General features: G+C 40.5%; 2 protein-coding genes across 2 annotated transcripts in view; both read left to right on the top strand.

The window, feature by feature from the left end:
* On the top strand, window positions 1–5,994 carry LOC133632096 (uncharacterized). The gene is made up of 2 exons (XM_062024333.1): window positions 1–2,679; window positions 2,761–5,994. The coding sequence occupies exons 1-2, from the start codon at window positions 1–3 to the stop codon at window positions 5,857–5,859; spliced, it is 5,778 nt and encodes a 1,925-aa protein (XP_061880317.1). The 3' UTR covers window positions 5,860–5,994.
* Window positions 5,995–8,408: 2,414 nt separating this feature from the next.
* The window catches only part of LOC133631870 (zinc finger protein 260-like), a 29,282-nt gene continuing 18,979 nt past the window's right edge, over window positions 8,409–18,711 (top strand). The window contains exon 1 of the mRNA XM_062024040.1: window positions 8,409–8,844. Coding sequence (XP_061880024.1) covers window positions 8,721–8,844 — 124 coding nt within the window. The 5' untranslated portion in view covers window positions 8,409–8,720. The remainder of the gene's footprint in view (window positions 8,845–18,711) is intronic.

The following is an 18,711-nucleotide window of genomic DNA, read 5'->3' as shown; positions in this document are numbered from 1 at the left end:
ATGGACAACGCCGAAACAAGTGGAGACATCGGCAGCGGTGATGTGGCCAGCACGGAAAGAGACCGTGGACACGACGCTGCCTCCCTGCATTCCACCACAACTGCAGGATCCAGTCTTTCCTCAACTAGCAAAGCTGCTATCAAGGCCCGCGCTAAACTCGAAGCTGCGCGCGCACGCGCTTCCTACGGACGCCGAGAAGCAGAACTGAAGGCTAAAGAAGCCAGAATAGCAGCCGAGTTATCAACACTGCAGGATGAGAAGGAGGTAGCAGCAGCATTAGCTGAAACCCAATTCCTCGAAGAAGCAGCTGAGCTTGAGAGCCGTGAAGGAAGTAGAATGAGCCACTTTGGATTGGCTAGCAATAGCAACCAACGCACACACGACTATGTTGAACAACACACAAAGCGACAATCTAGCTATGGAGAGCCCCCTGTACTAGAAACATATACTCCCCAAGCTCCTCAACTGTCAGCTGCAGCTCAACTACCCAAAGAGTTGACAATTACTGCTCCTACACAACAAACTGGGAGGCCTACATCAGCTGCTACACAGCAACACACAAGGTCGGTGCCTGCAGTACATCGACAGTTCCCTGACACGGTCCCACCTCGTCAGTTCTCGCCTGTCCAGTCATATTATCCCCCTCTCAGAACCCCGCTGCAGTCAAATCCAAAAGACATGACTGCTATGAGTGACATTGCAAGATATTTTGTGCGCCGGGAGCTTGTGAGTTCCGGTCTCACCCAGTTCAACGACCACCCGGAAAACTACTGGGCATGGAAGTCCTCTTACATCAACGCTACTGGAGAACTCAACTTAAATGCCAGTGAGGAACTCAACCTATTAACAAAGTGGCTAGGAAGAGAGTCCTCGGAGCATGTCAAAAGGATTCGCTCTGTCCATGTCGCCAACCCTGCTGTAGGTCTGCAACTTGTCTGGGAACGCCTAGAAGAGTGCTACGACTCCCCGGAGGTGATAGAGAGATCCCTCTTCAAAAGACTTGAGGATTTTCCGAAGCTGTCCAACAAAGAACCCACAAAACTAAGGGAACTTGGAGACCTGCTCTCAGAGTTAAACGCTGCTAAGTCTGAAGACTACCTGCAAGGGCTCTCATACCTGGACACAGCCAGGGGTGTGAACCCCATTGTAGAAAAGCTGCCACACGGTCTGCAAGAAAAATGGTTGGCTAAGGGTTCTCAGTACAAGGAGCAGTACAATGTTTCCTTTCCCCCTTTTGCCTACTTCACCGACTTCATCTGCAGCGAAGCACGTAGAAGAAACGACCCCAGTTTTTCCCTCACTCTAACTCCGTTGAAAACATCTAATCATCTCCCAAAGCACGAACAGTTTGAAAGAGGGGCAAGATACGCTAAACGACAAGTATCTACCCACAAGACAGATGTCGAAGGAAACAACTCAACTTCTCAAATGTTCAGTTCAAGTTACAAGCTCGACGATGTCGGGAGACAGTGTCCCATACATCAGAAACCCCATCCTCTGAACAAGTGCCGTGGTTTTCGAAGCAAACCACTTGAAGAGCGCAGAGCCTTTCTGAAAGACAATGGGGTCTGCTTCAAGTGTTGCTCCTCCACGACCCACCTGGCGAGGAACTGTAAGACTGCTCTCAAGTGTAATGAATGTGAGAGCGACGACCATGTAGCCGCACTTCATCCTGGACCTCCACCGTGGGATAAAGAGAACAAGGACCCCCCCTCACAGTATGGCGGGGAGAGTGAAGAGAAAGCGCCTGGACCAGCAGTCACCTCGAAATGTACAGAAGTCTGCGGCAAAGGGCAAAGCCTCCGGTCCTGTTCCAAGATATGCCTTGTTAAGGTTTATCCCAAAACACACCCAGACAGAGCTACTAACGTCTACATCCTCCTAGATGACCAGAGCAACAGATCCCTGGCGAGGTCTGAGTTCTTTGACCTCTTCCAAATCGAAGGTTCAGACTCACCTTACACTCTCCGGACATGTGCAGGAGTCTCCGAGACATCCGGAAGGAGAGCCACTGGGTTCATCGCAGAGTCTCTGGATGGAAAAACCAGTGTGGTGCTTCCAACACTCATAGAATGTAACCACATGCCAGACGACCGGTCCGAGATCCCAACTCCCGAGGTCGCACGACACCACAACCACTTGAGGTCCATCGCTCACATGATCCCACGTCTGGACCCTGAAGCCCAGATACTAATACTTCTTGGACGCGACGTCCTTCAGGTCCATAAAGTCAGAGAGCAGCGTAACGGTCCTCAGAGTGCCCCCTTCGCCCAACGACTGGATCTTGGCTGGGTTGTCGTAGGAGATGTGTGTCTCGGGTCAGCCCACAAAGCGGCAGCTGTGACTTCCTACCGTACCAGTGTGCTTGAAAATGGAAGACCATCTCTCCTCACTCCATGTCCCAACCAGCTTCAAGTCAAGGAAAGGTTCAGCTCCAAAGTACACAATGCAACTTCTTCTAGCAGCCTTAAATTCAACATCCCTGTCCTCGATGACAGCAACTTGGGCAACACGATCTTCCAGAGCACTAAAGATGATGATCAAGTAGGACTTTCCATCGAGGACCGAATGTTCCTGGATTTCATGGACAGAGAGATGACAATGGATGACACCAACAGCTGGGTGGCACCGCTTCCATTCAGATCTCCTCGTCAAAGACTGCCAAACAATAGACAACAAGTACTCAGCAGACTTACCACTCTTCGTCGCACCTTTGAAAGAAAGCCAAAGATGAAGGATGACTTCTTTGCCTTCATGCAGAAAATCTTCGATCGCAACCATGCTGAGTTGGCACCGCCACTAGAGGAAGGAGGTGAGTGCTGGTACTTACCTATTTTTGGTGTCTATCATCCCCAGAAGCCGGACAAGATCAGGGTCGTCTTCGACTCCAGTGCTCAAGATCATGGCATTTCCCTGAATGACGTACTACTTACTGGGCCGGATCTAAACAACAGTTTGCTTGGCGTGTTGCTGCGCTTCAGAAGAGAGACTGTTGCTGTAATAGCAGACATTGAACAAATGTTCCACAGCTTTGTCGTTCGCAAAGACAACAGAGACTTTTTGCGCTTCTTGTGGTTCAAAGAAAACGACCCCGGCCAAGAGATTGTGGAGTATCGCATGAAAGTCCATATATTCGGTAACTCACCCTCCCCAGCAGTAGCCATCTACGGGCTTCACCGTGCAGCAGAACATGGAGCAGAGGAACATGGATTAGATGCCAAACACTTTGTGGAACGCGACTTCTACGTCGATGACGGGCTCACGTCGCTACCTTCAGCCACGGAAGCCATCGACCTGCTGACAAGGACACAGGAGATGTTGGCTGCTTCAAACCTGAGACTCCACAAGATAGCATCCAACTGCTCTAATGTGCTAAAGGCCTTCTCTCAGGAAGATCATGCAGGAGGACTACAAAACTTGGATTTCGACGACAACTCCACTCTCGTCCAACGCAGTTTGGGACTCAGCTGGGAGCTAAAGCATGACATCTTCACCTACAAAACAATAGCCACAGAGAAACCCTACACACGTAGAGGTGCTCTAGCAGTAGTGAACAGCCTGTTCGACCCTCTCGGTCTTGTAGCTCCAGTCGTCATTCAAGGGAAGTTTCTACTCCGAGAACTGACTTGCAACGAAGCCCTTGACTGGGACACCCCTCTACCGAAGACAAAGGAAGCTGAATGGAAGATGTGGAAAGATTCATTACAAGATTTACAAGACATTAGGATACCTAGAGCGTACTCAACTACCACCTTGTCTACTGCACAGAAGAGAGAACTTCATTTTTTCTGTGACGCTTCAGTAAAGGCTATCGCTGCCGTTGGCTACCTCAAAGTAATTGACAGCGATGGAGGGTGCCACGTCGGTTTTGTCCTGGGAAAGGCGAAACTAGCACCTCCATCCGCCCACACTATTCCAAGACTGGAATTGGGAGCTGCTGTACTCGCAGTGGAAATGGCAGAGTTGGTACAGAGAGAGCTGGACATTTGTATTGACACAATGCATTTCTACACAGACAGCAGAGTCGTCCTGGGATACATCTACAACCAGACCAGGCGATTCTACGTGTACGTCTGCAACAGGGTGCAGCGAATCAGAAGGTCAACCAAACCAGATCAGTGGCACTACGTCCACACAGCTCAAAACCCAGCAGATCATGCTTCACGATCAGTTCCTGCAACGGAGCTAACAAACACTACATGGTTCACAGGACCCACCTTTCTGTACCTGCCTGATGAAGTTCCCAGCTCTGAAATGGAACATCACAAGCTCGTCGACCCAGACACTGACAGCGAGGTACGTTCCCATGCTACAGCACTTTCCATTCCTCACTCTAAGCTAGGATCTCATCGGTTTGGGCGATTTTCCACATGGAAGTCACTAGTACGGGCTATCACTTCCATAACCAACATGCTGGAACGTAAAAGAGCACCAGTCACAACCGGCGATATCACTAAACCCGTTACAGCACAACTATCAAAAGCAGAGACTATCATAATTAGTTGTGTGCAAAAAGAGACTTACAGAACTGAGCTCGACTGCTTGGCTGCTGGGAAAAACATTCCAAAAGACAGTCCCCTAAGAAAGCTGGACCCTTACATGGATGAAAAGGGACTTTTGAGGATAGGAGGAAGGCTCAAGCATGCCACACTGGACATTGGAGAGCAGTTTCCTATTATCATTCCAGCCCACAACCAAATTGGGAAGCTCCTTGTGAGACACTACCACCAAAAGGTCAAACATCAGGGTCGTGTCTTCACAGAAGGATCCATCCGTACAGCAGGATACTGGATTGTTGGTGCCAAACGGTGCATCAACAGCATTCTCCGCAAATGTGTGGTTTGCAACAAACTTCGTGGAAGGACTGCTGAACAGAAAATGGCGGATCTTCCCCCTGACCGTCTGTGCACAGAACCACCTTTTACCTATGTGGGACTTGATGTGTTCGGTCCCTGGTCTGTCACCACGAGACGGACCCGTGGAGGTCAAGCTGAAAGCAAGAGGTGGGCAGTGCTCTTCACGTGCATGAGCACGCGTGCCGTGCACATAGAACTCATCGAATCAATGGAAACATCAAGTTTCATCAACGCTTTACGTCGATTATTTGCACTGAGAGGACCCGCAAAGCAGATTCGTTCCGACTGTGGGACAAACTTCATTGGTGCCTGCAAGGAGTTGCACATGGTCCTAACAGATCCCAAAGAGCCCAATGTCAGGAAGTATTTGGGTGAGGAAGGGTGTACGTGGATTTTCAACCCGCCTCATTCCTCCCATATGGGAGGAGCCTGGGAACGCATGATTGGAGTCTCCAGAAGAATTCTTGACTCCATGCTTCAAGAATCCAGCCGATCACATCTCACTCATGAAGTGTTGTCTACGCTAATGGCAGAAGTAACAGCGATCATTAATGCCAGACCACTCACACCGATCTCCTCAGACCCGGAATCTCCTTTCCTTCTGACCCCTGCTTCGCTATTGACGCAGAAGTTGTGCACTCTCCCTGCCCCTCCTGGAACGTTCGACAACAAGGATCTCTACCGCCAGCAGTGGAGGAAGGTGCAGCATCTCGCCAACACCTTTTGGCACAGATGGAGGCGCGAATACCTTCCCACACTTCAAAATCGCAACAAGTGGCAAGATGTCAAGCCTAATCTGAAGGAGGGTGACCTTGTGTTGCTCAAAGACAATCAAGCTAAGAGGAACGAGTGGCCCCTGGCTCTTGTCACAAAGACTTTCCCCGACCAGGACGGGAAGGTCAGGAAGATAGAACTCAAGGTCACAAGATCTGGATCTGCAAAGACTTTTCTGAGGCCTGTCTCTGAGACAGTCCTTCTCTTGGCAGCTAATGATACAGACTAAGTTAAGTTAGGTTTCTGTAATTTGTATCAATCATGTTCCTACTGCAGTTCGAAATAGTGGTATAGTATTTATACCAGGCGGGGAGTGTGACGTAACATTATCAGGTAATAAGAAGGGACTTTTATTTTGAAGGCGAGTTGGTCCCTCCTCTAGTTTCCGGTAGTCAGCACGACAGTCAGACGCCCACTTGTTTACACACGAGACAGGTTTACGTGTTTCAGCGCTCCAAGTTTGTTGTTTCTTCCCACAAAGTGCCTTGGAAACATTGTCTGTAAGTCTTGTGTCTGTTTTATGAGTAACATGAAGACGTTGTGTGTGTGTGTAAATGTAGAAATAGCACTGTGCGACGATAGCTTGTTCTACTTTTTAGCTTGTTGCTACTTAGCATGTAGCTTCTTTGCTCGCTCACTCCTCTAAGGGAGAGTGCAATGTTTATAAATGTAAATCCTATTCATGTGTGGCTATGAGTATTACATGGGCTGTATAGGGCTATTTACATCACTTTATGAGCACTGTTTACATGCTATTGTATGGGCTGTGTGTGTATGTGTGAAAACATATTATGCAGCAAACATTTATGGAAATGTAGTTACTTAGTGGTGTTTATTTGACATATATTTTGTGTCTCTTTATACAGTTTTACAATGATAACAACAAAGAAAGAAATGACCAATTAGACAAGAAGAAAGGAAAAGTGCATTCCCTGTGAAAACCACTAAAGCTTCTTAAAGATAAAAGGCCTGGACTCTTTCTTCCCTTTCCTTGGAATCTTCATGTTAGCTATCCGTCAACTTGTTAACGTCACGGACACAGACACGTAGGACGGAATAGTAACAACAATATGAACGTTGCACTGAAAATTTCTCTGGCAGTTTCTGCATCCCACAGGGATTCTTCTTTTGTGTTTCTGCACCTGCGGTTCCCACACAAGGTTGCAACATTGTTTGTCAACACTGTCTGCTCTCATTTTCTCGCACATTTGACCCTCTGATGTTCTGTGTACCTACACTCTGTCCTCCTCCTGTCTAGGCCTGCTTTGTGTGTGTGTGTGTGTGTGTGTGGGGGGGAGGGTGGGGTATAGGGCTGCGAATCTTTGGGTGTCCCACGATTCGATTCAATATCGATTCTTGGGGTCACGATTCGATTATAAATCGATTTTTTTCCAATTCAACGCGATTCTCGATTCAAAAACGATTTTTTTCCCGATTCAAAAGGATTCTCTATTCATTCAATACATAGGATTTCAGCAGGATCTACCCCAGTCTGCTGACATGCAAGCAGAGTAGTAGATTTTTGTAAAAAGCTTTTATAATTGTAAAGGACAATGTTTTATCAACTGATTGCAATAATGTACATTTGTTTCAACTATTAAATGAACCAAAAATATGACTTATTTTACCTTTGTGAAAATATTGGACACAGTGTGTTGTCAAGCTTATGAGATGCGATGCAAGTGTAAGCCACTGTGACACTATTGTTCTTTTTTTAAATTTTTTATAAATGTCTAATGATAATGTCAATGAGCGATCTTTAATCACTGCTATGTTGAAATTGTAACTAATATTGATACTGTTGTTGATAATATTCATTTTTGTTTCACTACTTTTGGTTTGTTCTGTGTGGTGTTTGTGTCTCCTCTCAATTGCTCTGTTTATTGCAGTTCTGAGTGTTGCTGGGCCGGGTTTGCTTTTGGAATTGGATTGCATTGTTATGGTATTGCTGAGTATTGTATTGTTGGACTGATTAATTAATGGAAAAAAAAAATCGATATTTGAAAAATGAGAATCGATTCTGAATCGCACAACGTGAGAATCTATGTTTTCCCACACCCCTAGTGGGGTACACAGAACATCAATTTCCACACTTCTATTATTGGACCCGGACATCTTATATGTAATATAAATGTGTAGGTGTATGGTGTATGTGGTCATTAAATATGTATTCTGATATATGTTCTTCACAGAAAATGAGCCAAAGTCAGTGAGTCTCAGTTTGACAAATTAATTGTATAATTTTTATTTTAATAAAAAATGAAAACGGGTCCCACAGACCCGAACACCACACAAATATAAAGTGAGTAAAGATGTGAGAAGTAAACAAACCTGTTCTGTGTGACACAACGTGATGCTTCTTGCAAACATCGTCCAGTCGTTCATGTTGTCGCTGCTTCTCCTCTTCTGTTGGAGGAAGTTCCTCCTCGCACTTTACTATCGTTCTTTCGCGCATTTTCTCACGATCACAACACTTTACACTCACACTCGTTAACTGCTAAGCGACGTGATGATAATAACCTCCGCGTCTCTTTGTTAGCTGCTAACGAGCTAAGCTAACTAGCCACCTGAGCTAGCACAAGTAGCGCCAACGTGCACTCAGACTAATGTATCCGAATACATACATTTATTAATGCACTTTACCTAATCGAACGATGTATGTGTACCTGTGCGCAGGGAATAGGGACGTCGCACGCTAATAACTACAAGAACGTCTTCTCCATCAAACGCCATCTTGTTTTTCCCTCCTGCTTTTTTCTCGCGCAGTCGCCAAATCTCGCGAGAGTAAATTGAAAGAAGAAGAAGGTGGGGGGTAAAAAGACGTCGTTTGAGGCCTAAACGTTGGCGTTATGTTTCTGTGTTCCTAATTGATGCATGCATGTCTAAAAACATCGATGATAATAATAGTTTGTATTGGGCTACATTAGTCCGAGCGCACTTTGACGCTTCTAGTGCTAGCTTAGCCTGCTAGTTAGCTTAGCTACTTAGCTTAGCTTGTTAGCAGCTAACAAAGCGACGCGGAGGTTATTATCAACACTTCGATCGGCAGTAAACACATGTGAGTGTAAAGTGTCGTGATTGTGGGGGAAAATGTGCGAAAGAACGATAGTGGAGTACGAGAAGGAACTTTCGCCAACTAAAGAGAAGAAGGAGCGACAACATCAACTACTGGACGCTTTTTTCAAGAAGCATCACGTTGTGTTGCACGGAACAGGTTTGTTTACTTCTCACTCTCACATCTTTACTAACTTTATATTTGAATATTAAGACTATTCCCGAACTCGTTTTCATTGAGGGCCACATCGCAGTTGTGGCTTCCCTCGGAGGACCGCTTGTAAAAGTACACAAAAATTGTATAATAATCAAATGCATAGGCAAAGTGACACCTACACTGTAACAATGTCAATTTCTCAGATGATGTCATTGTTGATGACTGAAGTATGCTGATAGCAACCCAACCTAACCCCCCCTCCACATCACACCCCCCGGATTGTAAATAATGTAAATAATTCAATTTATATACTCTGAAGATTAAATTGTGTGATTGATTGATTGACTGATTGAGACTTTTATTAGTAGGTTGCACAGTGAAGTACATATTCCGTACAATTGACCACTAAATGGTAACACCCGAATAAGTTTTTCAACTTGTTTAAGTCGGGGTCCACTTCAATTGATTCATGATACAGATATATACTATCATATATACTATCATCATAATACAGTCATCACACAAGATAATCACATTGAATTATTTACATTATTTACAATCAGGGGTGTGGAGGGAGGGGGGGGTGGGGAGGGGGGATATGGACATCAAGTAGTGGACATAGAGAGAGAGAGAGAGAGAGAGAGAGAGAGAGAGAGAGAGAGAGAGAGAGAGAGAGAGAGAGAGAGAGATCAGAAGGCAAAAGAAAAAGTATCTGCATTTGATTGTTTACATTTGATTATTAGCAATCTGGGGAGGGTGTTAGTTTAGGGTTGTAGCTGCCTGGAGGTGAACTTTTATTGCGGTTTTGAAGGAGGATAGAGATGCCCTTTCTTTTATACCTGTTGGGAGCGCATTCCACATTGATGTGGCATAGAAAGAGAATGAGTTAAGACCTTTGTTAGTTCGGAATCTGGGTTTAACGTGGTTAGTGGAGCTCCCCCTGGTGTTGTGGTTATGGCGGTCATTTACGTTAAGGAAGTAGTTTGACATGTACTTCGGTATCAGGGAGGTGTAGCGGATTTTATAGACTAGGCTCAGTGCAAGTTGTTTAACTCTGTCTTCCACCTTGAGCCAGCCCACTTTAGAGAAGTGGGTAGGAGTGAGGTGGGATCTGGGGTGGAGGTCTAGAAGTAACCTGACTAGCTTGTTCTGAGATGTTTGGAGTTTAGATTTGAGGGTTTTGGAGGTGCTAGGGTACCAGGAGGTGCATGCGTAATCGAAAAAGGGTTGAACGAGAGTTCCCGCCAGAATCCTCAAGGTGCTTTTGTTGACCAGAGAGGAAATTCTGTACACTGTAACAATGTCCATTTCTCAGATGATGTCATTGTTGATGACTGAAGTATGCTGATAGCAACCCAACCTAACCCCCCCTCCACATCTCACCCCCCGGATTGTAAATAATGTAAATAATTCAATGTATATACTCTGAAGATTAAATTGTGTGATGACTGTATTATGATGATAGTATATATCTGTACCATGAATTGATTAACGTGGACCCCGACTTAAACAAGTTGAAAAACTTATTGAGTTGTTACCATTTAGTGGTCAATTGTACGAAATATGTACTGTACTGTGCAATCTATTAATAAAAGTATCAATCAATTATGTAATATCATGAAGCACATCCTTATACATGATATTCATATATACAGTACAGGCCAAAAGTTTGGACAAACCTTCTCATTTCAATGCATTTTCTTTATTTTCATGACTATTTATTTTCATGACATTGTAGATCGTCGCTGAAGGCATCAAAACTATGAATGAACACATGTGGAGTTATGTACTTAACAAAAAAAAAAGTGAAATAACTGAAAATATTGTTTTAAATTCTATTTTCTTCAAAATAGCCACCCTTTGCACCGAATACTGCTTTGCACACTCTTGGCATTCTCTCGGTGAGCTTCATTCATTCATTTTTTTTACATTTATTTCAGGCAATGACATAAAAAAAATGTACAAAGTTGACAACACAATATAAATTAATATAGTGCAAAAGGTAATGTATAGTATGTAATGCATGATTGTCCAGTTTTGCCTGAAAGGGAGTGGGAAGAAGATCATTTATTTAATCCCACCCCCAGTTCTCCATTCAGTGATTATTCACATGAGTTTCACTCTTACTTTGTTCAAGGATTGTAATACAGATGTTGTATCATAGTGGCATTACCACAGGTAACAATAATTATTACACTGTAACAATCATTTGTATCAACAATGTAGGAATAATGAATATACCAACAATGGTAATAGACAACATAACAATAATGGTAATAGACAACATAGCAATAATGGTAATAGACAACATAGCAATAATGGTAATAGACAACATAGCAATAATGGTAATAGACAACATAGCAATAATGGTAATAGACAACATAGTAATAATGGTAATAGACAACATAGTAACAATGGTAATAGACAACATAGCAACAATGGTAATAGACAACATAGCAACAATGGTAATAGACAACATAGCAATAATGGTAATAGACAACATAGCAACAATGGTAATAGACAACATAGCAACAATGGTAATAGACAACATAGCAATAATGGTAATAGACAACATAGCAACAATGGTAATAGACAACATAGCAATAATGGTAATAGACAACATAGCAATAATGGTAATAGACAACATAGCAACAATGGTAATAGACAACATAGCAATAATGGTAATAGACAACATAGCAACAATGGTAATAGACAACATAGCAATAATGGTAATAGACAACATAGTAACAATGGTAATAGACAACATAGCAACAATGGTAATAGACAACATAGCAACAATGGTAATAGACAACATAGCAATAATGGTAATAGACTACATAGCAACAATGGTAATAGACAACATAGCAACAATGGTAATAGACAACATAGCAATAATGGTAATAGACAACATAGCAACAATGGTAATAGACAACATAGCAATAATGGTAATAGACAACATAGCAATAATGGTAATAGACAACATAGATTGATGTTACTTGATGTCTATTACCATTATTGCTATGTTGTCTATTACATATGGTAATAGACAACATAGCAATAATGGTAATAGACAACATAGCAATAATGGTAATAGACAACATAGCAGCAATGGTAATAGACAACATAGCAACAATGATAGTAGACAACATACCAATAATGGTAAAAGACAAAATACCAACAATGGTAATAGACAACATAACAATAATGGTAATAGACAACATAGCAATAATGGTAATAGACAACATAGCAATAATGGTAATAGACAACATAGCAATAATGGTAATAGACAACATAGCAATAATGGTAATAGACAACATAGTAATAATGGTAATAGACAACATAGTAATAATGGTAATAGACAACATAGCAATAATGGTAATAGACAACATAGCAATAATGGTAATAGACAACATAGTAATAATGGTAATAGACAACATAGTAATAATGGTAATAGACAACATAGCAACAATGGTAATAGACAACATAGCAACAATGGTAATAGACAACATAGCAACAATGGTAATAGACAACATAGCAATAATGGTAATAGACTACATAGCAATAATGGTAATAGACAACATAGCAACAATGGTAATAGACAACATAGCAACAATGGTAATAGACAACATAGCAACAATGGTAATCGACAACATAGCAACAATGGTAATAGACAACATAGCAATAATGGTAATAGACAACATAGCAACAATGGTAATAGACAACATAGCAATAATGGTAATAGACAACATAGCAACAATGGTAATAGACAACATAGCAACAATGGTAGTAGACAACATAGCAATAATGGTAATAGACAAAATACCAACAATGGTAATAGACAACATAGCAATAATGGTAATAGACAAAATACCAACAATGGTAATAGACAAAATACCAACAATGGTAATAGACAGCATAGCAACAATGGTAATAGACAACATAGCAATAATGGTAATAGACAACATAGTAATAATGGTAATAGACAACATAGTAACAATGGTAATAGACAACATAGCAACAATGGTAATAGACAACATAGCAACAATGGTAGTAGACAACATAGCAATAATGGTAATAGACAGCATAGCAATAATGGTAATAGACAACATAGATTGATGTTACTTGATGTCTATTACATTATTGCTATGTTGTCTATTACATATGGTAATAGACAACATAGCAATAATGGTAATAGACAACATAGCAATAATGGTAATAGACAACATAGCAGCAATGGTAATAGACAACATAGCAACAATGATAGTAGACAACATACCAATAATGGTAAAAGACAAAATACCAACAATGGTAATAGACAACATAGCAATAATGGTAATAGACAACATAACAATAATGGTAATAGACAACATAGCAATAATGGTAATAGACAACATAGCAATAATGGTAATAGACAACATAGCAATAATGGTAATAGACAACATAGCAATAATGGTAATAGACAACATAGTAATAATGGTAATAGACAACATAGTAATAATGGTAATAGACAACATAGCAATAATGGTAATAGACAACATAGCAATAATGGTAATAGACAACATAGTAATAATGGTAATAGACAACATAGTAATAATGGTAATAGAAAACATAGCAACAATGGTAATAGACAACATAGCAACAATGGTAATAGACAACATAGCAACAATGGTAATAGACAACATAGCAACAATGGTAATAGACTACATAGCAATAATGGTAATAGACAACATAGCAACAATGGTAATAGACAACATAGCAACAATGGTAATAGACAACATAGCAACAATGGTAATCGACAACATAGCAACAATGGTAATAGACAACATAGCAATAATGGTAATAGACAACATAGCAACAATGGTAATAGACAACATAGCAACAATGGTAATAGACAACATAGCAACAATGGTAGTAGACAACATAGCAATAATGGTAATAGACAAAATACCAACAATGGTAATAGACAACATAGCAATAATGGTAATAGACAAAATACCAACAATGGTAATAGACAAAATACCAACAATGGTAATAGACAGCATAGCAACAATGGTAATAGACAACATATCAATAATGGTAATAGACAACATAGTAATAATGGTAATAGACAACATAGTAACAATGGTAATAGACAACATAGCAACAATGGTAATAGACAACATAGCAACAATGGTAGTAGACAACATAGCAATAATGGTAATAGACAGCATAGCAATAATGGTAATAGACAACATAGCAATAATGGTAATAGACAAAATACCAACAATGGTAATAGACAAAATACCAACAATGGTAATAGACAGCATAGCAACAATGGTAATAGACAACATAGCAATAATGGTAATAGACAACATAACAATAATGGTAATAGACAACATAGCAACAATGGTAATAGACAACATAGCAATAATGGTAATAGACAACATAGCAATAATGGTAATAGACAACATAGTAACAATGGTAATAGACAACATAGTAACAATGGTAATAGACAACATAGCAACAATGGTAATAGACAACATAGCAACAATGGTAATAGACAACATAGCAACAATGGTAAAAGACAACATAGCAATAATGGTAATAGACAACATAGCAATAATGGTAATAGACAACATAGCAATAATGGTAAGGAAACATTGAGTACATGTTAACACTTTGAGACAGAGTACAACAGCAGGTCCAATTAAAGACCCTCATCTCTATATTTGAACCAGACCCCATGTGTGTATAATAGTTTAAATCCATTAATTGTTTGGCATTGCTTGTGTTGTAAGTCCAGTTTGTTCCATAGTTTTACTCCGCATACAGACACACAACAACATAGTTTTACTCCGCATACAGACACACAAAAACATAGTTTTACTCCGCATACAGACACACAACAACATAGTTTTACTCCGCATACAGACACACAAAAACATAGTTTTACTCCGCATACAGACACACAAAAACATAGTTTTACTCCGCATACAGACACACAAAAACATAGTTTTACTCCGCATACAGACACACACAAACATAGTTTTACTCCGCAAACAGACACACAACAACATAGTTTTACTCCGCATACAGACACACAAAAACATAGTTTTACTCCGCATACAGACACACAAAAACATAGTTTTACTCCGCATACAGACACACAACAACATAGTTTTACTCCGCATACAGACACACAAAAACATAGTTTTACTCCGCATACAGACACACAAAAACATAGTTTTACTCCGCATACAGACACACAAAAACATAGTTTTACTCCGCATACAGACACACACAAACATAGTTTTACTCCGCAAACAGACACACAACAACATAGTTTTACTCCGCATACAGACACACAAAAACATAGTTTTACTCCGCATACAGACACACAAAAACATAGTTTTACTCCGCATACAGACACACAACAACATAGTTTTACTCCGCATACAGACACACAAAAACATAGTTTTACTCCGCATACAGACACACAAAAACATAGTTTTACTCCGCATACAGACACACAAAAACATAGTTTTACTCCGCATACAGACACACACAAACATAGTTTTACTCCGCAAACAGACACACAACAACATAGTTTTACTCCGCATACAGACACACAAAAACATAGTTTTACTCCGCATACAGACACACAAAAACATAGTTTTACTCCGCATACAGACACACAAAAACATAGTTTTACTCCGCATACAGACACACAACAACATAGTTTTACTCCGCATACAGACACACAACAACATAGTTTTACTCCGCATACAGACACACAACAACATAGTTTTACTCCGCATACAGACACACAACAACATAGTTTTACTCCGCATACAGACACACAAAAACATAGTTTTACTCCGCATACAGACACACAAAAACATAGTTTTACTCCGCATACAGACACACAAAAACATAGTTTTAGTCCGCATACAGACACACACAAACATAGTTTTACTCCGCATACAGACACACAACAACATAGTTTTACTCCGCATACAGACACACAAAAACATAGTTTTACTCCGCATACAGACACACAAAAACATAGTTTTACTCCGCATACAGACACACAAAAACATAGTTTTACTCCGCATACAGACACACAACAACATAGTTTTACTCCGCATACAGACACACAACAACATAGTTTTACTCCGCATACAGACACACAAAAACATAGTTTTACTCCGCATACAGACACACAACAACATAGTTTTACTCCGCATACAGACACACAAAAACATAGTTTTACTCCGCATACAGACACCCAAAAACATAGTTTTACTCCGCATACAGACACACAAAAACATAGTTTTACTCCGCATACAGACACACAAAAACATAGTTTTACTCCGCATACAGACACACAAAAACATAGTTTTACTCCGCATACAGACACACAAAAACATAGTTTTACTCCGCATACAGACACACACAAACATAGTTTTACTCCGCATACAGACACACAACAACATAGTTTTACTCCGCATACAGACACACACAAACATAGTTTTACTCCGCATACAGACACACAAAAACATAGTTTTACTCCGCATACAGACACACAAAAACATAGTTTTACTCCGCATACAGACACACAACAACATAGTTTTACTCCGCATACAGACACACAACAACATAGTTTTACTCCGCATACAGACACACAAAAACATAGTTTTAGTCCGCATACAGACACACAAAAACATAGTTTTAGTCCGCATACAGACACACAAAAACATAGTTTTACTCCGCATACAGACACACAAAAACATAGTTTTACTCCGCATACAGACACACAAAAACATAGTTTTACTCCACATACAGACACACAAAAACATAGTTTTACTCCGCATACAGACACACAACAACATAGTTTTACTCCGCATACAGACACACAACAACATAGTTTTACTCCGCATACAGACACACAACAACATAGTTTTACTCCGCATACAGACACACACAAACATAGTTTTACTCCGCATACAGACACACAAAAACATAGTTTTACTCCGCATACAGACACACAAAAACATAGTTTTACTCCGCATACAGACACACAAAAACATAGTTTTACTCCGCATACAGACACACAAAAACATAGTTTTACTCCGCATACAGACACACACAAACATTGTTTTACTCCGCATACAGACACACACAAACATAGTTTTACTCCGCATACAGACACACACAAACATAGTTTTACTCCGCATACAGACACACAAAAACATAGTTTTACTCCGCATACAGACACACAAAAACATAGTTTTACTCCGCATACAGACACACAAAAACATAGTTTTACTCCGCATACAGACACACAAAAACATAGTTTTACTCCGCATACAGACACACAAAAACATAGTTTTACTCCGCATACAGACACACACAAACATAGTTTTACTCCGCATACAGACACACAAAAACATAGTTTTACTCCGCATACAGACACACAAAAACATAGTTTTACTCCGCATACAGACACACACAAACATAGTTTTACTCCGCATACAGACACACACAAACATAGTTTTACTCCGCATACAGACACACAAAAACATAGTTTTACTCCGCATACAGACACACAAAAACATAGTTTTACTCCGCATACAGACACACACAAACATAGTTTTACTCCGCATACAGACACACAAAAACATAGTTTTACTCCGCATACAGACACACAAAAACATAGTTTTACTCCGCATACAGACACACAAAAACATAGTTTTACTCCGCATACAGACACACAAAAACATAGTTTTACTCCGCATACAGACACACAAAAATATAGTTTTACTCCGCATACAGACACACAAAAACATAGTTTTACTCCGCATACAGACACACAAAAACATAGTTTCACTCCTTATACAGACACACAAAAACATAGTTTTACTCCGCCTACAGACACACAAAAACATAGTTTTACTCCGCATACAGACACACAAAAACATAGTTTTACTCCGCATACAGACACACAAAAACATAGTTTTACTCCGCATACAGACACACAACAACATAGTTTTACTCCGCATACAGACACACAACAACATAGTTTTACTCCGCATACAGACACACAAAAACATAGTTTTACTCCGCATACAGACACACACAAACATAGTTTTACTCCGCATACAGACACACAAAAACAGTTTTACTCCGCATACAGACACACAAAAACATAGTTTTACTCCGCATACAGACACACAAAAACGTAGTTTTACTCCGCATACAGACACACAAAAACAGTTTTACTCCGCATACAGACACACAAAAACATAGTTTTACTCCGCATACAGACACACAAAAACATAGTTTTACTCCGCATACAGACACACACAAACATAGTTTTACTCCGCATACAGACACACAAAAACATAGTTTTACTCCGCATACAGACACACAAAAACATAGTTTTACTCCGCATACAGACACACAAAAACATAGTTTTACTCCGCATACAGACACACAAAAACATAGTTTTACTCCGCATACAGACACACAACAACATAGTTTTACTCCGCATACAGACACACAAAAACATAGTTTTACTCCGCATTCAGACACACAAAAACGTTTACGAGTGGTTTGAGCTCTCGGCAATGAGAAATATCCAAGAGCTTCAAGAGGTAGTCACCTGAAATAGTTTTCACTTCACAAGTGTCATAGTTTTGATGCCTTCAGTGACAATCTACATTGTAAATAGTCTTGAAAATAAATGATTAGTCCTTTGGGAATGTTTTGATCAATACTGCCTCGTCCTTACAGAGGCTTTGCTAGTTGCCCCCCTCAAATTTCCAAGCCTTATTTTTTTTACTCACTTGACCGCTTATGAATTTGATTTTAGTGGCTGGGACAAAATAA

The sequence above is a fragment of the Entelurus aequoreus genome, linkage group LG17 (genome assembly GCF_033978785.1).
Source record: "Entelurus aequoreus isolate RoL-2023_Sb linkage group LG17, RoL_Eaeq_v1.1, whole genome shotgun sequence".
Classification (NCBI taxonomy): Eukaryota; Metazoa; Chordata; class Actinopteri; order Syngnathiformes; family Syngnathidae; genus Entelurus; species Entelurus aequoreus.
Note: the sequence above shows the minus strand (reverse complement) of the source record. Positions and strands in the feature narration are given on the sequence as shown.

Excerpts from the sequence above, each read along its gene's own strand:
- LOC133632096 (XM_062024333.1), top strand. The coding sequence starts at position 1 with ATGGACAACGCCGAAACAAGTGGAGACATCGGCAGCGGTGATGTGGCC. Across the intron at positions 2,680-2,760 it reads TGCCAAACAATAGACAACAA|AAAATCTTCGATCGCAACCA; the intron begins GTACTCAGCAGA and ends GCCTTCATGCAG.